Source organism: Dama dama, chromosome 27 (genome assembly GCF_033118175.1).
Source record: "Dama dama isolate Ldn47 chromosome 27, ASM3311817v1, whole genome shotgun sequence".
Lineage (NCBI taxonomy): Eukaryota > Metazoa > Chordata > Mammalia > Artiodactyla > Cervidae > Dama > Dama dama.
In genome coordinates this window covers 57,971,288-57,995,344 of record NC_083707.1, presented here as the reverse complement: position 1 = coordinate 57,995,344, position 24,057 = coordinate 57,971,288, and the positions used below count along the sequence as shown (strand labels likewise).

Sequence of the window (24,057 nt, the reverse complement as noted above, 5' to 3'; positions counted from 1 at the left end):
CAGAAACCTGCACATGAATATTTATAACATGCATTTTTCATAACAGCTAAAAAGTGGAGACAACCCAAATGCTCATCAAAAAATGAATTAATACACAACGTGGTAAATGTTAATATGTGAAATGAAGTATTATTCAGCCATAAAAAGAATGGGGTACTGATACACACTCCAACGTGGGAGGACCTTGAACACGCTATGTGAAGTGAAAGAAGCCGGACACAAAGACTCACATACCGTGTAGATGGATATTCAGATGAAATTCGGAAAAGGGAAATCTATAGAGACAGAAAACAGAATCATGGTCGCTGTGTGTTGGGAGGCAGGGGGAATGGGGACGCGGTGGGAGATTAAGGGTATGGGGTTTCTTCTTGAGGTGATGAAAGTGTTCTAAACTCAGCTGTGGTGACGAATGATTGCATATGTCTTTGAACATACTAAAAACTATTGGATGGGGCACTTTAAATGGGTGAATTGTATGGTATGTGAATTATATCTCAATAAAGCTTTTTTTTTTTGGTAAAAGTATTCCCACCAGGCTCTTGCAGCTTCCATCCATTTCAGGTAGGTACTCACACTGGAAGAATTTTCCTAAATGCCGTGATGCTCCCTTGCCAAGGAGCCTCTTCAAAGTCAGTAAGACGTAGCAATTCAGCTAACAGATAATGAGCTACTACTGTCCTAAGCACTGCGATCAGTACATCCACCCACTTCTTCTGCCTTCAAGGCTCCACCCACATGTCTCACTCCTGGGTGGTAGAGACCCTCTGCTCTGGACAACTGACCTTGCCAGCTTCTTGCTCTCCCCAGACCCCCCTCTATGCTGTTGTTCAAAGCAGACAACACCTTTTGAGGGGGCCAGACCACGTCACATGTAGGATTCTAGTTCCCCGACCAGGGCTGGAGCCCACGCCGCCTGCAGGGGAAGCAGAGTCTTAACCACTGGATGGTCTCAGGAAGTCCCTGGACCACACCTTTTCTTCAAAAGGAGCGGCCATCCTAAAATGCCAGCTCTACTGGGAAAGAGAACCATGGCTGAAATTCACCCTGTGACGCCTGGCTGGGAAAAAATTTTCTGCAGTGGTAGGTCAGGGAGGTGAGGCTGGGGAGGGGCAGGTGTGAGGATAGCGCGACCTCAGGGCCCAGGGAGGCTGCAGGGTGGACCCGGTCCTGCTCTTTCACCGACTGTCCTCTGTCTCAATCGCCTCTTCTCTCCACGCAGCCTTCTGTCCCTAGTTCAAGGCTTCTCTCCTCGGTCTCCCCTGCCTGTTGTCCTCTTATTTCCCGGGGTCAGTCTGTCCTGTTGTATTTCTGAAATCCCACTCCTTCCCCCTGCCGACTCCAGGCCCTTTATCAGAGCAAACAAGCCTACAGTAAATGGGACTGCCTGACCCTTGCCCCAAAACCTTGCTCAGGCAAGACTTTGTCCGCAGACTCTATCAGCAGCTCCTCCTGTCTTTTCTGTATTTTGTTGCACGTGGGGTGAGGAGTTTTCTTTCAGATTACTGTCATAGAGAGATGACTGGATTCCTTCTCAGGAGGTCACAGGAACCCCAGTTCAGCCACCGCCTTTTTTTTTTCTTTTTTAGCCACAGACTTGATATAGGGCTTCAGGCAAAGTAGTTTCACCCCGGTAGTTTCTGCAGTTTCAAATCTCGACTTCTCTTTCTGCCCTCAAGGCTCCACCTGCGTCTCACACCCACCTATTTCCTTCCCGCAGGGACTTCCTGGGTACTAGAGACCCTCTGCTCCAACACCTGACCTTGACATCTTGAACAGGAAACCACGCGTCCCCCGCTGTAAAATAAAAGGGTTATTAGAACAAGGAGTTCCCTGGTGGCCTCGTGACTGAGATTCTGGGCTTTCACAGCCATGGCCTAAAAACAAAAACTAAATTAAAAGGAAATGAAGTGAAGTGAAACAAAACAATTCAAAATATTATACCAAAGGAACTGGAAAATCCTCCCAGCTACAACATTCTGACTCAGCGAAGAGAGTGCTTCGTAATTTGGCTGATGGCGACACCCGGTGGTTATCTTGAGAACTTCACCTTCTGATTGGCCGCCAAGTCGCCTCTGACTCTGCGACCCCATGGACTGCAGCACGCCAGGCTTCCCTGTCCTTCACCAGCTCCCTGAGCTTACTCAAACTCGTGTCCATTGAGGCGGTGATGCCATCCAACCATCTCAATCCTCTGTCGTCCCCTTCTCCTGCTTCCCTCAGTCTTTCCCAGGATCAGGGTATTTTCCAGTGAGTCAGTTCTTCGCATCAGGTGGCCAAAGTATTGGAGTTTCAGCTTCAACATCAGTCCTTCCAATGAATATTCAGGTCTGATCTCCTTTAGGACGGACTGGTTTGGATCTCCTTGCAGTCCAAGGGACTCTCAAGAGTCTTCTCCAACAACCACAGTTCAAAAGCATCAATTCTGTGCTCAGCTTTCCTTATAGTCCAACTCTCACATCCATACATGACTACTGGGAAAACCATAGCCTTGACTAGACGGACCTTTGTTGGAAAAGTGATATCTCTGCTTTTTAATATGCTGTCTAGGTTTATCATAGCTTTTCTTCCAAGGAGCAATCTGTTAATTTCATGGTTGCAGTCACCATCTGCAGTAATTTTGGAGCCGAAAAAAATAAAGTCTGTCACTATTTCCATTTTTCTCCCATGCATTTGCCATGAAGTGGTAGGACCAGATGCTATGATCTTAGTTTTTTGAATGTTGAGTTTTCGGTGAGCTTTCTCACTCTTTCACCTTCATCAAGAGGCTCTTTAGTTCCTCTTCATTGTCTTCCATTAGGGTGGTGTCATCTGCATACCTTCTGATTGGGCACCAACAGTTTTCCAGTAGAACCCTCCCTTCTCAGAGCCGTCTACAATGAGAAGGGCGTTTCCTCAGCCAAGTAGCAGTCTTCCTTTCTGAGTCCTCCCAAGTTCGTGGGCCTCACACTCTCCTTGTGATGGAAAACCCTTGCTTTTCCACCCAGACTCCCTCCCACGCAGGTCAGCCCAACCCAGGGGACTCTTCTGTCATTAAAGCTGAGAAAGGTTATGCTTTCAAGTTTCTCATGCTCCTCCATCATTTAGCCTAGAAGGAAATTAGTTCTAAATCAATTTATTCAAAGCATGAATGCCTTAACCTCTTTATCACTTTCACGAGGAAATACTTTGATGTTTTAATGAAATGAGCCCTGAAGCAGGGAAATTCTTTTAATTGAATGTGTTTGACATATAACATTGAGTACGCTGAAGATGTACAAGGTGTCAATTAACATATTGCGATATGAGTGATATTTAGCACCTCTATCACATTACATAATTTCCTCTCTTTTTAGTGGTTGAGATAATTAAGTTTCAGTCTCCTAGCAGGTTGGATGATCATGGCACAATACTGCTGTCAATACTGAAGTAGAGCAATTCTTAATTCAAATTGAATTAAAAAATTATACTAAGGGTAGAACTTCAGATGCCTGTTGAGTAAAAAATATTGATACAAGCGATCTTCTTTCTGGTATCCTTTCAAATCACACAGATAGATAATAAGCTTAGTGCTACCACTAGACATTATATACTATAGGACTTCCTCTCAGGTTAGTTTTTAATACCTGGTATTTAATGCCAAGGTATTAATGACTTAAATATCTTAATATATCACCCACCTAGAAATATTTACATTCTAAGAGTCAATTTCTGGGGTACAATGGCCAGCCCAAAGAATTAACAGTAGCATTTAGGTATATAAGACATCTGGTCAGGAGATACTTTGAAGCTCAGTGACCTTTTCGGCCACCCACTAATGGCTGAGATGCTGATGATACTTAAAGTTCAGAGAAGAGAAAGCAGATTAAGAATTGTTCCATTTATTCACTTCCTTCCTAGAAAAACAGACGTTAACTGTCCCAGGAGGGGAATTGCCATTTTGATTCTGAAGTATTTGCAGGAGGCAGATGTGATATAAAAACTAGAACTTGCCTTAGAGTTTAAAGGATGGGTTTTATTCTGTTTTGGTTTTTTTTTTCCAATTTACAAACTAGGTGCCCTTGAGCTAGCTCTTGGGCTTTGCTTGCAGCTCAGTTGGTAAAGAACCCACCTGTAGGACAGGAGACCGGGAATTATATACCACATGTTACTAGTCTGCATGTGATTGGCGTGAGATCATCTATAACCTATTCAGAACTTCCAAGTTTGACTTATTTATTTATTTTCCTGGCCATTCTGCTTGGCATATGGGATCTTAGTTCTCAGACCAGGGATCAAACCCACACCCCTTGCACTGGAAGCATGGAGTCTTAACCACTGGAACGCCAGGCAAGTTGCTCCAAGTCTGGCCTCTATAGATGCTAAATTGGTATCTGCCCGCCCTGGGAGAGGAAAAGTCAAAGACGTCACCTCCCCCAAGTGTGGGAAGGCCAGAGGGAAGCAGTCCATGGGAAAGTGAAGAAGTGGCACCGGTGGTGAAGAAGGTGCCATCGTGACCCTAGTGATGACTCGGGAAGTGGTGCGGGAAAGTCGGTGCCGGGAGGGGCAGAGATAGGACCGGGGCGGGGCCTACGCAGTCAGCTGTGTGTCCGGAAGGTGCAGAGGCAGACGAAGGCTCGTCCGGGGACGGCTTCCTCTCGGGGCTGAGTGGGGATGAGAACAAAGGGTCTCATCCGAGAAGGAGAGGGTCGGGCAGGAGAAGGGGGCAAAGACAGCCTGTTTCCCTCGGTGACCCCCTGACCTTGGCAGGGCTTCCTGGCCTGGGCTATGCGGATAACACACTGAGGACACATGGTTCCCTTTCTCTAGGCCGGATGCTTCTTCACTGTAGTGTAGTGTTGTTACTTGCTCAGTCCTGTCTGGCTGTGATCCCATGGACTGTAGCCCAGCAGGCTCCTCTGTCCTTGGGATTCTCCAGGCTAGAATACTGGGGTGGGTTGCCATTCCCTCCTCCAGAGGACTTCTGAACCAGGTATGGAAGCCGGGTCTCTTGCGCTGTAGGCAGAGTCTTCACCGTCTGAGCCACCAGGAGGTGCTTTTTCACCGGGGATCCGAAATGCCGAATAGCATGCCGTGTGTCACGCGTCAGAAGAGGAATGATGGACTGGCAGGTGCGTGTCCTCTCAGCTCTCACTGTGGGTGGTCGGGCAGATGATGTAAACAAATGAAGCGGGCTGGGTGGCCCTAGGGCGTGGTGGGGACTGTGGCAAAGTGGACAATGTGGGCCCCTCCCTGCCGTGCGGCCGCGGCAGCACTGGTTGTCTTCTGGGAAAGCAGGCCCGGTGGCAGATCCTCTGATTTTGCAAAGGCTTGCAATCCAGATTTGTAGGTGAAATCCCTTGATGTTGAAATGTCTGTGACCGACTGTCGTTATTTTGTCTTATTTTCTTTTATTCACTTATTTAGCTGCACTGGGTCCTGGTTGTGGCAATCGAGATATTCAGTCTTCCTTGTGGCATGTGGGATCTTCAGTTTAGGGATGTAGGATCTAGTTCCCTGACCAGGGATTGAACCTGGGCCCCTGCATTGGGGGCATGGAGTCTTAGCCACTTCCCTGAACCACCAGGGAAATCCCTAATTTTCATTTTTAAGACACTCCCCAGGCAAACATCCAAACCAGCAGGCTGCCAGTTCCTGACTGCTAAGTTATTAATAAATTGTTTTTCACATTATTCACGTTTCTTTTCTACATCCGTCCCCAGGAGTTAAGTGGGAGTGGGGGGTGGGGGCAAGTGGGGATGTTCTCTCCAGTCTACGCATTTTTATTTGTTTGGTTTTGTTTTTTCCAAAATCAAGTTCACTCCCCAGCCTCTCCATTGAGGCCATCCATAGCTGAGGCATCTTGGGAAAATTGCCAGGCCGTGGGGAGTACCATTTGAAGCTCTCGATGTCCTTTCCATTTCTGTGTATCAGAGGAGCTGTTATGTTGATTGCACTCGTCTTGCAAAGCAAGGAAGGAGTAAAGGATGAGAAAAGCTGGGTCAGAAGTGAGGGGCATCCTGTCAACTGCAATCACAGCCCAGTGTTGCAACAAGAGAAATAGACTGTCGCCCTAAAGGACTCGTGGCCCTAAGACCATCAGAAGGACTTTCCGTGAGCATCCGAGAATGGAATAACACCCAGCAGTGACTAATTTTTGAACTTGCTCTCCAGCTGGAACCAGGGTTGTGTGAGGTCAAAAGAAATGAGGTTCATGCCCGTTGCAAACACTGTTGAAAATTCCTCCCACATCCTCACTGAGGGAGTCTTGACTTTGCTTAGGTTCCTGCCCCTCCTTCCACATGACTCATGGGTAAATCCTAATCGGCAAGGTCAGCTGCAGTGGTCTGGTTGTCTTCATTAGTGGTAGGATTAGGGCAAGCATGTGACCCAGCTGGTCACTGAGGTGCGAGGGATTTAGAGACCTCTGGGAAAGGACTTTTCACTATTAATAAGGTGAGGCCTAAAAAGAGATGGCCTCTCTTCTTTGGAATGTTGTCTTGTCTGGATGTGACAGCTGGAACACCAGCAGCCATCTAGTGACCACGGGAGTCGTCAGCTCAAGGATAAATCTGAACCCTGGTGAAAGAGTGGGAAGATGGGAAGACAATTTTCCTTGAGGGTATCGTTTAGTCACTGAATTAAACTGAACAACCTTGAATCCTACCTCCCTCTGGCGTTCTAGTATATGAGATAATAAATCGGGTCTTTTATGCCAATTTGAGTTGAGGGTTTTCTTTTACTAACAGCCAAAGGTATCCTAATAGAAACAGTGACCATTCCTGGAGGTCTACAACCTCTTTCCCATCTATAGTCTCTTTCCCATCTAGAGTCACATGGACTCATTCATTCATTATTCACTGCTTAGTTTAATGAGTCTGATCACAGGGCAAAGAGAGGCAGGGCTACGGTTAGAACTACCAGCAATCCCACTTGTGGGAACCCAGAGGAAATGAAATCCACATCTCGTAGAGACACCTTTATTCTCACATCCATTGTAGCATTATGCACCTGGTCTTTCTGCTTTGGGAATAGCGATAGTTTTTCATTGTGGGTCTCCCTTGAAGGGCTGTCTCATAATCTCTGATGAGGCAGCCTGTGGTTGAGGAAATGAGTTATGTAAACCCCATCTTTTGCTTAGACCACTCCTATGAATCCAAGCTAGGTTAGGATGCCTGTGGTGAGCAAACACCCCAAGAGGAATGGAGAGGTGGGTGTTGTGGAGCTAGAAATTGTGCTGCGCGGCTTGAAATGTCTGCTTAGTGAGTGGCTGAGCCTCTGATCGTAAGCAGAGACTGCTGAATCACCCACAGCAACCCGCCCTGTGGCACATAGAAAAAAAAAAAAGACTGTGGTTTTTAAAAGAACAGATTTGAAGGCAGTTATTGCTTTCTTCCCTTCTGGATTCTTCCTCTGAATTATCCTGCTTTGCTGCAAGGAGGCCTACATACTGTCACCTCTTAAAAGCCACCCTCTCTCCTCGCTGTGGGCACGCACACACCCAGCCTGTGTGGTGCTGGGAGTAGTCAGAAGCCTGTTCCTTCCCCAGAGTCTCAGGCTGGGGCTGAATCGTTCCCTAGAATAAGGACGGGCAGAAATCAAAAAGGAAACTCTTTTTTGAGAACTGCAAGGGGCAGGGGACATCCGTAACCTGGAACTGACCACATCTTTTATTTCTTATTATTTATGTATTTTCCTTTTTTTTGCCCCCCTTGGGCTGCACCCCATGGCACGTGGAACTTAGCAAGCATGGATTGAGTCCGTGCCCCGTGCAGTGGAAGAGCAGAGTCTTAACCCCTGGACCATCAGGGAAGCCTGACCACAACTTTTGAACACACTGTCTTCTCTTTGATAGCGTCTGTGGACTGCGGGGGGGAAAGGTGTAATGTGAGAGTTGTGAGTTAAGCTTTATTTGGGGGCAGAATGGGGACTCCAGCGCGGAGGACAGCGCTCAGATATCTCCAGGAGCTGCTCCGAAGGGGTAGGAGGAAGCCTGGAGGATGTGTGGTTTTGGGGAAGGGAGTTAAGGACAGTCGAGCATAGGTTTTGGCAGAAGGTGGCCGCTGGTCACAAGAAGGTGGCCTCTGGTCACGAGGAGCAGATGCGTCCGTTGATGATTTTAGTGCTTTTCCAGGTATGAGCAAGAAACCGAGCTCATAAAACCCTCTCCTGGAAACATCTGTCAGTAACTACCTGAAGGCCTGTCCTGCCCGTCTTCCCAGAGCCCAGAGCACCTCCCTCCTGATCTGCCTTCACTCCTTCAGGGCTGTGTTGAAGCCAACGACTGCAGCGGCCGGTGAAGCTCCTCCCTGCAGACGCAGACGGCAAGGACCCATGTTTAGGTCTCACAACATTTGTCCCATATTCCCAAAGCAGAACCTTCGTTAACTACATTTCCCAGCTTCCCTCACTGCCAGATTCAGGCATGTGATCTAGGTTCTGCCAGTCAGACACAGACATCGCAACTCTGGATTCAGAAGCAAGCCGAGGGCAGAAGACAGTTGGGGGTGCCCGGTGCTGTGGGCACAGGGAGGGGCAGACAGCGCTGACTCCGGTGGTTCTGTCGGAGGCTGCAGGGGCAACTGTCCCATCGACCTCTCGGAGAAGTGGCTTTGAGCCCTGAACGCGCAAGTCCAGCCTTGAGCTCCGGGCTTCCCCGCTCACTGTCTGCTCACAGAGCTTTCCCTTCCTCCTCAGGCAACTCAAAGCGGATGCTGTTCCTGCAGCTGAAATTTCCCCGGCTCAGCAGGCACTCACAGATAGGGAATAGGATTCCACTTGCAAAACAAGGGTTCAAGAAATGTATTATCTTTTCACTAAAGGGATTCTGAGCTTTCTTTTTTAATTTTTATTTTTTGCTGGACAATAGTTGGTTTACAGTGTTGCTTGGTTTCAGGTGTATAGCGAAGTGATTCCGTTACACATATACGTCTATCTGTTATTTTTCAGATTCTTTTTTCCATGTAGGTTATCACAGAGTATTGAGTAGACTTCCCTGTACTATGGGTCTTGTTGATGATCTATTTTATATATAATAGTGTGTCTATGTTAATCCCGAACTTCTATTTTATCACTCCCCCACCTTGTTTTATAAACAAGTTCATTGTATCATCTTTAAAGATTTCGCGTATAAGCGAGATGTGTCTTTCTCTTTCTGACTTACTTCACTTAATGTGATCATCTCTAGGGCCATCCATGCTGCTGCAAGTGGCATTATTTCTTTCTTTTTAAGGTTAGGTAATATTCCACTGTATTTATGCACCACATCATCTTTATCTATTCGCTGACGGATGAACCAAGGCTTGACGCAGGGGAGCTTGCCAGTGTCAAGGCCTTTGAGTGAGCAGTTCCTGTGTCTAGGTCAGGACAGGTGAGGAAAACATAATTGCAACCCAAACAAGGCTCACATCCGCTCTCATGAAACAACCAATCAAGTGACATCTAGATGGGGTTATTCCAGAAGCATTGCCTTCCTCTTCCGACCTGAAATGCCACCCCTAGAGAAGTGTCCCCTGGGTCTGGAAAGGTTGTTTCCATCTTTATGAGTGTCCTGTGTGTGTGCGTGCTAAGTCACTTCAGTCGTGTCTGACTCTGCAGCCCTACGGACTGTAGCCCGCCAGGCTCCTCTGTCCATGGGATTCTCCAGGCAAGAATTCTGGAGTGGGTCGCCATGCCCGCCTCCAGGGGATCTTCCCCAACCAGGGACTGAACCCAGGTCTCCTGCACTGCAGGCGGATTCTTTACCAGCTGAACCACCAGGGAAGCCCCCTGGAGGGTAAATGCTGGTGACGGCGCTTTCCCTTATCATCGGCTGCCTGAGGCTTTAGTGGGCTCAGCCCAGGACTGAGTTCTTGAGAAAAGGGGCCTAGGCTATCCCAAGAAGAGGAAGGGTTCCCCTGGCCCTGAATAAGCTGGGAGCCAATGTAGTTTTAAAAGAATCACAACACAGCACAACTTGTGTGATTCTTTGATAATCAAGCAAAGGCAAGATACATCTCTTCACCGTTTCAAATGTGATTTCCCCAAATGAAAGAAATCTAAACATATGGCAAGAAGCTTTAAAATCTGTTAATGTGTGAATGCCATGATAAAAATGGAACTGGGGAGCGTCGTGAACTGCCAGGCCATGTTCTCAGAGAATCAAGGGGCTCTTGGAAGCCTGTCTTCTCCCTCTGCTGTGGAGCTGACTAAATCTGGCTGCGGGGACTACCTCTCCCAGACTGGTGGTGGAATATTGAAGAAATGGCGCTGCTTGCTAGGCTTAAATATCCTGGCAGAGGGTCTCAAAATGAGGTAATAGAAACACTGAAATGCTACAGAATATCTGATGACTGTAGAAGTTTGAATCCCAGTTCCCTTGAGTGTGTGACCTTGGGCAAGTCAGCAGACCTGACTCTCTGTTTCCTTGGCTGTTAAGTGAGAAGAGTCATCTCAGCTTATGAAACTCTTGAGGAGAATATCAGTAACATCGACAAAATACCTGGTCATGGTAAGGACTGCGAAGATGGGAATTATTACATGATAAATAAGGCCAGCTTCTATGTTCATCCTAGCCCATCTGCTGGTAATAAAGCAAGTCTGAGCTTCTAGTAGTGGCAACTATAAAGGATTCTGTAAGTGGCTTTCAGGGGGGAAAGCTAAAAATTCAGCCCGCCTTCATCCATAAGCACCAAAGTTCATTATCAAGCTGTTTGTTTCCTTTTTGCTGTTGTTTTCTGGGGTTTGTGTGTGTGTTTGCGCCCTGCAGCACATGGGGCCTTAGTTCCCCAACCAGGGATCGAACCCACGCTCCCTGCATGGGAGCGTGGAGTCAACCACTGGGAAGTCCCAGGCTGTTTGTTAGTCTCAGTGCTAATCACTGCCTCTTATCTGGAACTGAAATAAGAGAACTGCCTGCCCTTTGGACAATGTGTTTAAGCTTTTATTGTGAATGATAACAGGTTGGGGACTGGAATCTAATAGCCTAGATGTAAAGAACATTAATTAGAAGACTCTTTACGGACAATTTTTCACAGCAAACAAGTTCAAACCAGAAGATGCTGCTTGAAAATCATGACTTTAGTCAAAGTTGAAAGGTACAAGAATAATTAAGTATTTTGCACAAAGGAAATTTGTTGATGATCCAGTAGAACTGATGCCCATAGAACGCAGTTTCTTAAGGGTTTTGTTTTGCTTCTTTGAGGGAGGCGGCTATCGTCATTGTCAGTTCAGCTGGGGGTTCATTCCTTCATGCTGAGAACCTGCAATGAAGAGTCCACCAAGTTAAAAAATATTAGAAAGAGTTAAGCAGACGGAGTTAGTGATGCTGAAGTCTAATGCTAGAAAGTAAATCCATTCCCAACAAACCATCACTTGGGAGCTTGGTAGAAAGGCAGATTCCTGGGTCTACCCCAGACCTACTGAACTGGAAATACTGGGAATGGGACCCAGTGATCTGTGATCTCACAAGACCTCCAGGTGACTCTGAACACATTAATCCTTAGAACCACAGCTGTCCCCCGAGAGGGAAATTAACGTCCTCTTTTTGGGAAGCCACTATATTTTCAGGTGTTTTTGTAATATTAGCTTACTTTATGCCCTGATGTGACTACACAGATGTAGTCACATATATATTTTCACAAAGTTTTCTGCATATTCACAAAGTTTTAAGGAAACTTTTCTTAAAAATGTATCTTATTGAAACGTAATTGATTTATAATGCGTTAATTTCTGCACTCTAGCAAAGTGATCCAGTTACACATATATATGCATTCTTTTTTCCTGTTCTCTTCCATTATAGTTTCTCACAGGATATCGAATACAGTTCCCTGTGCCATACACCTGTGTTCATCTGCTCCGTGTGGAACAATTTACTGCCTCTGCGAATCCCAGACGCCCAATTCATCCGTCCCCCACCCCCTCCCACCCTTGGCAACTACAAGTCCCATCTCTTTGTCACTCTGTCTCTGTTTCCCAATAAGTGCATTTACACAGGTATAGTTTGACTAACATTGGAAATGTAAATGTATTATTTCCAGGAATTTGCTACTAAAGTGGCAGCCGGATGGGGGAATTGCTAGAGAATGTGGAATCTTAATTGCTACTTTGCTTCTCTGGCAGAGCCTCCTTCCACAAGTCAAAGCTAGCTCATGAATTACACAATTACACATTATAAACCCACGACCGTAAATGGCAGTCGTGTGGGCAACTTGGGAAGAGGAGCTAATGTGGGTTTCTGCCAGTTCTACATTGCTGGTGGCTGGCTTGTTGTGGCTTCTGTTCAAATTAGCTAAGACTGAAGAAAGGATGAGTAGCTTTGATTTTTAAACCACTTGTTTTGTTCCCATGCAGCACTCTTTACCCACTGAGATGAGAAAACACTTTTCATCCAGACGAGAGCTTATTACACCTTCCCAGATTCTCCGGCAATTCAGGTTCCCCAGCATCCAGACCAGCCATTTGTTCCTAATAAAGGAATTACTGAGATTCTCAGGTCAGTTATTACCTGCTCAGTGGCTCGATTGTTTTGACCAGGTGATAATGAAGCCAGGGCCTGGGGTTCAATTCCCACACAGGCCAATTAGCTTTGCTTTCCTCCAGGAGGCCAGGTTGCACTATTCAGGGTCACCAGCCTGCCTGAAGATGCAGCCATACACACACACACGGGGTCAGCCGAGGTCAAGCCGCATGGAAGTCCCCGGTGTTGGCTCAGAATATTGAATCTGAGAGTTTGGCTCAAGAGTATGGAAGTAAAGTGACAATAAAAGACAAATTGTGTAACCGAGGGCAGGAGAAGCGTCCATGGTTAGGGGTGGGAAGGAACTATACTTGAGGTGGGGGCCGGCTCCTCTCTGCTCCTTCATATAAATGGTCAGGGTAATCAGAAGCTTTTTAGTTATTCTCAATTGTATGTTGTTTTTACGATATCTGGCTACCTTTAGAGCATTTCACATATTAATAAATTAAGTTATTCCCTTTGCTGATCTGATGGAACAGTCAGAGCAATCCCTTAAAGGTGAGGGCAGGGACTTCCCTGGTGGCGCAGTGGTTAGGACTCTGCACTTGGAATGCAGGGGGTACAAGTTCCATCCCTGGTCCAGGAACTAAGATCCTGCATGCCTCATGGTGAGGCCAAACTAAATTAAAATAGTACTGACTTAAAAAACAATTTTAAGTGAGGGCAAATTTGTATGTTTACTTTCTTTCCATAAACACTCCTTGCAATTCATTCTCCATGTCCCTTCTCCCATGTCAACCAAATAAGAGAAAAAATGCTAGGCTGAAAAAAGAAGAAGAAGAAGAAAAAAACCCAATGAACTGGGTCCAGATTACAAAAGGAACCCAAAGACCAACCTCAACATTCACTGAAACTCAGGACAAACCACAGCCACCTCCAGGATTATGGATTAGATTCTGGGGCTGAGCTGAACACTTTCATGTTATAGAAACCATAGGGTAAAAATTCCATTAACTTTTGTGAGAAGGGAAGAGTTAAAAGATATAGGTTTAACCTTGAAAAATTACTGGCCATAATTGCTAATAAAGTTCTGGATCCTGTTGGTCATGATATACTGTTCTAGGTTCAGTGTGCTTTATACAAATCTTTTCCTAAATCAAGTAAATATCTTTGTCATGAAACATAAGAAGATGCTCAGTTTCAACTACAGGTCTGGGAGGTTTGGCAACAGGACTTGATGCTTTATTCCTAAAATGGGAGAGGGGAGCATGTGGATAGTTTTTAATTTTAAGAAAAGTCCTGCTGTTAATTCTGATAATGCTTGGCTGAATTGTTAAACATCTTTCTAACACTGAGAGATATAAGAATTTCTAATAAAATGATTCTCTTGGTACTTCCTCTGTGTAAGATAATTGTAGGATGTTATCAATTTTTTTATCAACATACTTTCATTGAGGTGGAGTTTCTAAAGCAAGAGAAGTGATCAACTGTTTTGGTCTCTGCAAAGACTAACTGTTGAATTTGTCTTTCATGCTGCTGGGAAATATATCCAAAAGAATGGGACCAGTGTGTGCAATAGCTAATTATTCAATCTGAGGTGGAATTAAATGAGATGGGCTTTCTGAAACTGTAAAAAGAGGAACGAAACGAAGCATAGAGAGATGTAATAGAAAAGCAGGGCCTGATTAGAAAAAGATGACTTTTTCAGCTCACACTGCATATTGATAAATATTGTCCCCTTAAAACAGTCACTCTCTGTAACTGCCCACCCAATCCATCGTAAAGTTATGCCACTCAAAGACCTTTTTGGAGCTATTCTTTTGCAATTGCTTTTGAAGTTTACAGAATGTCCTTCTGAAGATGGCCCAAAAACTTTGATCCTTGAGGGAGGAGTTGCACTTTTCCAAACATTCCAGAGTTATGCAGAGCTAGGTTTGGGGGAATAAAGCAACTCAAGCGGATGTTGTTGCTTGAGTCAAAATGAAGCACTGTGGATTAATAACATGGGAGGATGTGGTGTGTCTGCCCGTGTGCTCAGTCGTGGCCGGCTCTGTGTGACCCCATGGACTGTATAGCCTGCCAGGCTCCTCTGTCCATGGGATTCTCCAGGCAAGAATACTGGAGTGGGCTGCCATTTCCTTCTCCAGGGGCTCTTCCCAACCCAGGGATCAAAGCCAAGTCTCCTGGGTCTCCTGCATTGGCAGGCGGCTTCTTTACCACTAAGACCCCTGGGAAGCCGGGGTGGTATTCTATGAATGCTCTGTGAGGGTAAGTCCATTTCAGTGTTTGCTATTTTGGAGGGTTTTACCGTGGTGATCACGGTTAGTCTTCTGACCACGGAGAAGGCCCTGCTATTGGATATCCACCCACGGGAAGCAAAGCACTTGACCAAGAATAGCCCCAGGCCAGCCAGGGCCCAAGAAGTCAATCACAAATCCCCAAAACCCCCAGAGCCACGTGATTCATTAGCAGACACGGGAGCTTATATAACACCGGTGTGGACCAGAGACTCAGGCCCTCGGGGCTCTGCACAAAGTTGGTACTTATTTCTGTATCGGTTGATGTAATCCAGATTTTCTTTCTGAATAAAGGCTTTAGAAGAGACTTCCTCTCTAGGTGCTTAATGCAACAAATAACCTTTTTTTGTTTGCATTTAGAACAGAGAACCCACAATAGACTGGCGCAGAAAGGCCGTGAGAGGCCAGCCAAGGCCTGGCCACGCCAGCCCGGAGCCTCTACCGAGGGGCCTCCAGTCAGGGGCGGCCACCGCGAGAGCTCCCCAAGGTCTGCGGGGGGAGCTCGGCGTTATTGTCACCAGAAGCAGCAAGAGGGAAGGCTGCCACTGCCCCCCGAACCCTTCATTTCTAGGATCAGCAGGACCATGCCTCTCCTCGAATGGCGGCAGACTGTCCAAGGCAGACCGCACTGGCTTCTCCCATGAAAGGCTACATGGCTGGTCTCCAAGTATCCTCACCTTTAAAATGGAGAGAGGAAGAGAACCTTCCTGAATCTTCCTCCTAAGACTGCTGTGAGCATCCACTCGAGGAAAAGGGTAGAGGTAAGCTCTGCTACCCAGTACTTGGATTATGGAAAATACTTACTAACACTAGTGGTTATTATCCTTTTTAATTAATTTTTTATTGGAGTATAGTTTATTTACAATGTTGTGTTAGTTTGGCTATTATGATTAGGATTTCAATGATTATTTTTGCCTTTTGTCACAAATTTCATGGAAACTTCTTAAAAGTTAGCAAGACATCTCATTTTCAGTTGCCCTGCTTTCTTCCTATAAATTTTATTTTCTCTTTCATCTTGTTTACTGTCTTTGTACCTAACAGTGCCAATTTGGTATAAATCTTTTCCTCTGTCCTCTGTAAAATCACATACAGAATGAATTAGTTGACCTGAGATATTTTCACCAAGTTTTAAAATATTCAGATGAGACTCAAACTAGGTAAATTTGGAACAAATATGAAGGGGTACGAGCTTGCATCTGAAGTAGCAAACGAGACTGCTCTCTTGCAAAAGGCTCTTCCACTAGTGTTCATCAAAAAGTAAACATATCTTGGGACTTCCTTGGTGGCCTAGGGGTTAAGAACCCGCCTTCAAATGCATGGGACGAGAGTTTGATCCCTGGTCAGGGAACTAGGACCCCCATGCCAAGACTAAAAGTTCACGTGCTGCACCTAGAGATCCTACATGCTGCAACTAAAGAGATCTGCAATGAAGATCGAAGATCCTGTGTGCTGCAGCTCAGACCCAGCGCAGCCAAATAAATGAATCTTTAGAATGTATACACATGAATAAACATATCTAGAGTTCCACAAGAATCAGCTCAAATAATCTACGGCCTCATGATCAAAATATTGGGGAAGGATGTGGTAGATTACAAAACCCTACCAATGCACAATTGCTAAAAAAAAAAAAAAAAAAACCCTACCAATGCACAATTGCTACCAAAACTCCTAAACAGGAGTTCGATGTGTTAGGGGGAAAGATGATTGATGACGTCGGAAAGAAAAGCTAGCGTGGGGACCGGCCACGCGTCCTCTGAGTGTGTACAGCGTCAGCCTGCAGGAGCCGCTGTGAGGAGCAGCTTTGTCCTTCCCCGCGCAAAGACTTCCCCTCCTTCCAACTTCCCCACGCGCCTTCCACTCCCGCCCCAGCCCACCTCTCCCGACCTCCACCTTCCCGGTATGTTCACTGTACTCTTGAGTCTCGAACCTGTGTCTCTGAAGTTGCTGATGTCCTCTGAATCCCAGGCAGGCTGGTGAAAGCTCAGGGGCTCCTGTGGAGGTGGCTGGTGGCCTTGGGCCGCCTTTGCTTGTAGGAGGCTTAGCAAGGTCTTTGTTGCTTCTTCCCACTGGACGTACTCCCTCAGCTGTTCCTTCAGGCTCTCCTCCTCCTGAAGTTGTGGGGAATCTGCTCTTTTTTTTCCCATTAAGTGTCCTGTTCAAAAGCAGAATGGAGAAGGAAATGGCACCCCACTCCAGTGTTCTTGCCTGGAGAATCCCAGGGACAGAGGAGGCTGGGGGGCTACAGTCCATGGGGTCACAAAGAGTCGGACACGACTGAGGCAACTTAGCAGCAGCAGGAGCAAAAGCAGGAACCATACAGAGCCAGTATTTTATAATAACTGGAAATGAAGTCTAACCTTTAAAATTATGAATCACTATCTCGTACACGTGTAACTTACGTAACATTGGATGTCACTTATACCCCAATTTTAAAAAAGGATGTTCAATGACACATTCGTAAAAAATAAAATAAGCATATACTCTGGTTCAAAAAAAAAAAAAAAACCAACAAAACCAAAAACAGCATGCCACTAATTTAACCCAGGGGAATGAATGAACAAGATATTAAAAAAGGCACCAACTGCGTTTGTGCATCTTCCTCCTAAATGCAACATAAATTGCACTTTATTAGGAGGAGGAGTTAGTTTGTAAACAACTGACAGATTTTGCTCCCAGCTCAAAATCCCTAATGAATGGACAGAATTCAGAACCGCAACTCAGGAGCCCTGGGTCTGGTCCCTCTGCTCACTAGCCTGGTGACCTCTCTCAAGTCATATAGCACCCCAGCCTTCAATTTTATCAACCATAAATGAACGTGTTGGGTCACATGACATCAAAGGAAACTTCCATATCTAAAATTCTTTTTTTTTTCATATCTAAAATTCTATCACCAGTTCTGCCTGCGTAGAATTCTATTCCCAGCTAAAGGATGGCATTTGAACATCTTCCCCAGTCAATTTTGAATTTCTCCTGAAAAGAAAAGTCTCCATGCTCTTCTTTGTGTGATTAAAAAGGTGTTGCTTTCCTCTTATCTGTACCAAAGGAATTTTTCATTTAAGCTTCCTTAGAATTTTAGCTGAGACTGAACCTAAAATTGCACCTAGAAATTACAGTTTGTAATGAAAAATAAGTTGAAGACAAGTTCTGGCCAATGCATTTCAGCCACCAAGATGCAAGATTTTTCTCTAGGAGGTTAAAATGGTCACAAAAGTCTATCAGTCGCTCCAGAGACGAGCATTTGCCACAAAAAACAAATAAAAGTTGCTATGCAAGAGGCCAAACCACTAAAAACATAAAAATTCATGTACGCAAATGGGGTTAGCCATAGGATCAGAAGGGGTATAAAATTTAACGACTGCATTCCTAACACTTTAGCCCATGGCTTAAATATACTCACGGTATCTTATTTACTTTCTTCGGTTGATTTTCCTCATTTCTCTGTAATTGGATTTTGTTGTTGTTTAATTGCTAAGCTGTGTCCAACTCTTTTGCAACCCCATGGACTGTAGCCCCCAGGCTCCTCTGTCCATGGGATTTCCCTGGCAAGGATACTGGGTTGCCATTTCCTTCTCCAGGGGATCTTCCTGACCCAGGGATCAAACTCTAATCTGCATTGCAGGTAGATTCTTTACCAGTGAGTGACCAGGGAAGTCTGTGTAATTGAGTTGCAGAACACTTAATTTCTCACATTAATAAAACTATGGTGCATTTGATTTAAAGTTCACAAGGAAAGAGCTCTTTGTGGCTTTAGTGTTGACTGGCATTAGAAGTATGTAAGGCAAAGACCGTGAAAAAGGTATTGACAGACCCCGAGACCACTTGAAATGGAAGGAGGCTCCTTCCTAACAGCTCTGTCTACCAAGAAAGAAGCCCAGACCTTGACTTCATTGTTTGTGTGTGTGACTTACAGTCCACAGGATGTTTAAATTCAGACTATTTCATTTGACCCACACCCCAATCAGTTTGATGAAAATGAGGCTTGCCAAAGGTCACACATGTACAAGTAAAGATTCTGGGATTAAAATCAGCTTGCAGTCCCGACTCTACGGTATTATACTGCTTTTCAAGTGTCTTTGAACTTCCTAAGAATAGAAGGCAGTTAGAAATCATTGTGGGGCTTGGAAATAAGGATAAAGTTTACAAAAGGCTTTCTAATGTCATCAAAAGGAATGGTGATCATATATCACTATGTCATGACTCATTATGTAACTCAGAAAAATTGATTCTGTGCACATTGGGAAGCCTAAAAATGAGGTTTTCCTGCATTATAGTGTGAGCTTTGCCAAGTCGCTTAGGGCCTGACGCTTCACACAATTTTAAGACTCGATTGAGGACACTGTCCCAAGTGAGGGATTGGAGTCTTGAAAGGCTGGCTCCCCACTTATCTGCTGGGTGACCTTGATGTCCGGACATGCACTAAATAACCTTGCCTTCAGCCATCTAAACGATCATGTTGCACAACTTCCCAGGAAGTAGCAAGTCACTTGGCTTTATTAATATGGAGGAAATTGAATCATGATAATGGGAAAGCAGGGTTAGAATCTGATGCTCCCAATAATGACCTCGTGGCTCTTGCTCTTGGTCATTGCCTGTCATCTAGTTAGGATCCTGGAAATGAGAAAGGCATTATTGGCACTGAAGCGGAGGGACAATGGAGATGTTTTTACAAAGAAGGACTTTGTTTTTGTCATGCTTGAATAATTTTGTGACTTTTCTAAAATGGAAGGCTAAAGCAGGCCTCCATTCTTTGGGTGATTTAACGTAGACTCTTGGGACTTTGGGGGCTTCCTGGGTGGCTCAGTGGTAAACAATCCGCCTGCCGATGCAGGACACACAGGAGATTCAGGTTCGATCCCTGGGCCGTGGGGGAGGAGGAAATGGCAACCCACTTCAATATTCTTGCCTGGGAAATCTCCTGGACAGAGGAGCCTGGCGGGCTACAGTTCATGGGGTCGCAAAGAGTCGGACACGGTGAGCCTAGCACATAGCTACACACAGCTACTGGGACCTTGTACTGAATTTCAGTATTTGCCATTTTGGTGGCTGGGTGTTCAGACTCCCTTCCCTAGACCATAGACTTTTCTCCTTTTCTAAGGAAAGTGCATCACCCATAACATCCCAGGGAAGCACACATCCCCTGGATCCTAATGCACTACTTAGCTAGTGACCGTCAACCAAATAATCGTCTCCATGACAACATGGATGATATGCCCACTTCCATCTCTTCTCCCATCATCATTTGTTATGTGTCCATATCACATTAATGGAGATCTCAGCAGAGACAAAAGACAGGCACTAAAAAAAAATAAACCCTCACTGGGGGTGGGGAGGTGGGTTTTATCCTTTTTTATCACTTAAAAATATCACTAAAATAGCAGTTTTGCAAGAGAAAAGAATTTTCTTGAACTGCAAACTTGAAGATTATCCTAACTTCAGACAATATCTATTAAGACAGAAAGTGTTAAGTATAAGAGCTGGTTTTTCTTTCTTTTGGGGCGGGGGGAGTGATACTTCAGCCGTGTTTCACAGTGACTGCTGCAGCACAATTATGTAAACCATTCTGCAGCGGGACATTGGCGTTTGGAGTTGAACCTTCCATGGCACGCTCGACATCAGAGTCAGAACCATGGCCAGAAACACTTCAAGGGCACAGAGGGGAGAGGCCCCAGTATTAGTGCTGACCTGTATTTTCATCACACACAAAACATTTCCATGAACATCAAGCCAGGTAAGAACTGGTTAAGTTTTTAGTCTGTTAACTTCCTCTCCACGGCCACATCACGTTCCTCTCAGCTGGAAGAAGCAAATCACTTAACAAACCTGCAAATTTGGGCTGACAGCTTCTTCACAGTCAGCAGTATGTGGCTTTCGTTTGCTTTAATTAAAAGCAAACTGCATGTCTTCAGTGATTGAGGAGGACAGGCATTTACTTAGAGCAGAAAGCTCAGTTTAAAACCTAGCGTGTTATTCATGCTTGTGAATGCTTGCAGGCCAATAGAGGGCACATCCACCCAAAGCAAACTTCTTTGCCACTGCAGGAAAAGTTGAGTCACTTTCAACTCAAATGTGATTCTCTACATCACTTCCCTCTTTCCCTTCATCAACTCTGCACAACTCTGAAAAAGGAAGATGAGTGTGTTTGCAAACACAAAATAAGACAATGTGGGGTGCCGCTGGTCAGTACTCTTTGGAGCTGGGAACAAATATACGGATACCAAGAGGGAAAGAGAGGGCAGGAGGAACTGGGAGCTTGGGATGGACACAGAGACACTGCTGATATTGTGCACAAAATAGACGACGACGAGAACAGGCCGCGAAGCACAGGGGACTCCACTTAAGGCACCGTGGTGGCCTGAGTAGGACGGAGCTCCAAAAGGAAGCGGATAATGGATACGCACGGCTGACTCACTGTGTCCACAGCAGAAACTAAGGCGGCTTTGGAAAGCAAGTATACTCCAATAAAAATTAGAAGGGCATTTTTATTTTTATTTATTTACTTGTATTTATTTGGCTATACCAGGCCTTAATTACGACACATGGGATCTAGCTCCCTGACCAGGGATCAGACCCGGGACTCCTAAGTTGAGAGCATGGAGTCGTCACCACTGGACCACTAGGGAAGTCCCCAAAATTAACCTTTAAAAAGAAACAACTTAATTCTAGCTTTCCTGCTAGCTCTCTTGTCCTGCTTTTGGCCTTCAAGGGTTACCTAACGATGAACCTTTTTAGTACAAAAACATGTATGAGGAAAAAGAGGCTAGAAATCTGGAGGTTTCCACCTTCTCAGCCCATTGGCTGCTGGCCAGACTAGGCAATGACCACTTGATCTAAACTCCCAGGAGCCCTTTTTCAGTATTGATAGGGACAGATTAAAGGGACAAAATAGGTAATTAAATAGTTAACCCTACTAGGGGATTGTAAGTAGGAAAAATATGGGAGACTCCTGGAAGTTCACAATTACTCAAGAGAGCAGGTTTGCTTAATGACAAAACCAAGCAGGCTTGCTTACAACAAAACCACACAACAGAAGTATGAGACGTGTCCCTAAACAATAAAACAATGGTGGCATGAGACCCACATCCTGCCAGTGAGCTCGGTAAGTTAATGGTCCTTAGGGCATGCTCTGGGGACACACAAAAAACAACAGTTTGTAGACCTAGTTTGACCACATAGGGACCACAGAACTCCCCTCCCCAACCTGGAGGAGGAGCTGATGGTGGAAGCATGACCCTCTACTCAAAGCAAAGAAGCTCTTCTCCCCCTCCCTGTTTTTCCTTTGATCATGAAACCGTAGTCCCGTAAGGTCTTAAGGTGCAGCATTTCTCACTGGCCAACTTGTCAACCTCACAAGCAGCCTTTTATAATAAATCACTTATTATCTATCTCTTTGCCTCTCCCTGAATTCTTTTCTGCACTAAGACATAAAGGGCCTGTGGAACCAGAGCTCTTCAGAAGCCCCCAAACACACCCAGCTGGTTCAGTATCAATTCTAGGTTTGGCTTCCTTAATACCTTCCAAGACTCCTTCTCTCTGGGTGTGCAGGGCTTTTCACTCATCCCCATCTTTCCTTTCTATACCCGGCTCCTGGGCTTCGCTGTCCCTCAAAGATGACAAATACCTTCCTGTCTGGGGTTGAGGACTTGGCAAATGATTCCTTAAGTAGTCATGAAAACTATGCTATTGCAACCCAGAGCTCTCCATTTCTCTGCGGGAACCCTACACAAGGCACCGGATCTGAGCATCTGAAGTTCTAACCTCACACTCCACGCCCCCCGCCCCCATAAACGCACCCTAGTCTTCACACAGAGATGCTGTAACGCCTCTAAGAGTTGAATTAGCAGGTATCTTTCCAACACACCCTCCCACCTCTCCTAAGTAGATGACTAAGGAAATCGTGAAACATGCCGCCTGACATCTCTCCAGGGATCGACTGGCTTCCGGGGAAATGCTGGGTTATTGTAGCTGGCTGTGGTGTAGAGGGGAGGTGTCCGAGGAAGCCGAACGCTTTGCATTGTTTGCCAAAGCCTCTGCTCCGCAGGGCAGAGGGCTCCGGCGTGATGTCGAAGCGGCGGGGTCGCTCCGGGCGGCCCGGGGAAGGCAGCGAGCGCGCGCTCCGCGGCCCGGCGCCCAACCCGCCTCGGTGCCAGGCCGGGACCCGCACATCTCCAAGCCGGGAGAGCCGGACTTACAGGCGGAGGGGCAGGGGGAAGGAGCGAGGTTAGAGGGCGAGAGAGGCGGGGGAAATTAGGACTCTGGGGACAGAGACACGGGATCCGCGTGGGGACCGGGTGATTCCCCGAGCGCAGAGCCTGCTGGATGGAAAGAGGGAAAAGAGGCAAAAGGGCAGAGAAAAGAAAATCGCTTCAAGGCAAAAAAAAAAAAAAAAAAAGACTGAGGAAATTCAGGCGGGCCCCAAACCGAGGTGGGATTCAAGCGCTGAACGGATCTGAAAGGCGGGGTGGGCGCCGCGCCCCGGGCCCACACCTGTGGCTTTGTGAAGCGCAAAGGCGCAGACACCGGGCTGGACCAGGGCTCCGGGACGCCCTGGGGACCCAGATCCCTGAAATTGTTCGTGCCAGACAGGGTTGTGATTAGGTGGATAAAGGGTGGTGCAGGGAGATGCCGCGGAGAGTTATCTCTGGGATTTGGAAGCGCTGCGTGCTGGGTGGGTGTCCTGGGGAGAAGGGAAGACAGCGGGAAGGACCGACGGCCTCCCTGGATGCTGAAGGGCAGGGTGGGCGTTTGGGTCGAAAGGTCAGAGCAAACCCAGCCCCCCAAGGCCGAGCCGCAGGAACGGCGGGAGATGCGGAGACGCGAGCCGGCGGCCGGCTGGCCCCGCAGGGACTCGAGCGCGCGGGACACTCACCGACCGCCCAGTGGTTGCCGCGCGTGTACATCTTGGCCAGCGCGGTTGCTCGGCCAGCCGTCACCGGGGCGGCCGATCCCCGGGACACTAGGCAGAGGACCAGCGCCAGCAGGACGAGCGGGACCTCGCGGCCGCGCATGGTCCCTACGGGAAGCGTCCGGAGCGCCGAGGCGAGGCTTGACGGAGAGCGCGTTCCCCCGCGGAGGCGAGCCGAGGACTCGTAGCTCGGAGGAGCGCCGCCGCCGCCGCCCGCCTCTGCTCCGGCCGCCGCCGCGCCGGGGCTTTATATGCAAGCCTGGGAGGGCGGGGGGTGGAGGTGGGGGGCTCCTCCGCCGCGGCCCAGAGCGCTCTGACGTCTCCCTGTGGCGAGAGCCAGGGCGCTGGGCCCGCGGTCTCCGAAAACCACCCATCTTCCCGCCCAGGGGTGAAAAGGCGGGATGTATCCGGCGCATCTCTCTCTTTCCCGCGTAGACCCGCCCGCCTCCCCACACTGGACTCCTTTC

The 24,057-nt window shown here is 46.8% G+C and overlaps 1 protein-coding gene across 1 annotated transcript; it reads right to left on the bottom strand.

Annotated features, from left to right (window-relative positions):
• Positions 1-10,876: 10,876 nt before the first annotated feature.
• On the bottom strand, positions 10,877-23,800 carry GRP (gastrin releasing peptide). Its single transcript, XM_061130876.1, has 3 exons — positions 23,555-23,800; positions 16,616-16,840; positions 10,877-11,195 (listed from the first exon to the last, which is right to left on the bottom strand). Exons 1-3 carry the CDS (start codon positions 23,691-23,693, stop codon positions 11,158-11,160), a joined length of 402 nt encoding a protein of 133 aa, XP_060986859.1. The 5' UTR covers positions 23,694-23,800; the 3' UTR covers positions 10,877-11,157.
• Positions 23,801-24,057: the final 257 nt, after the last annotated feature.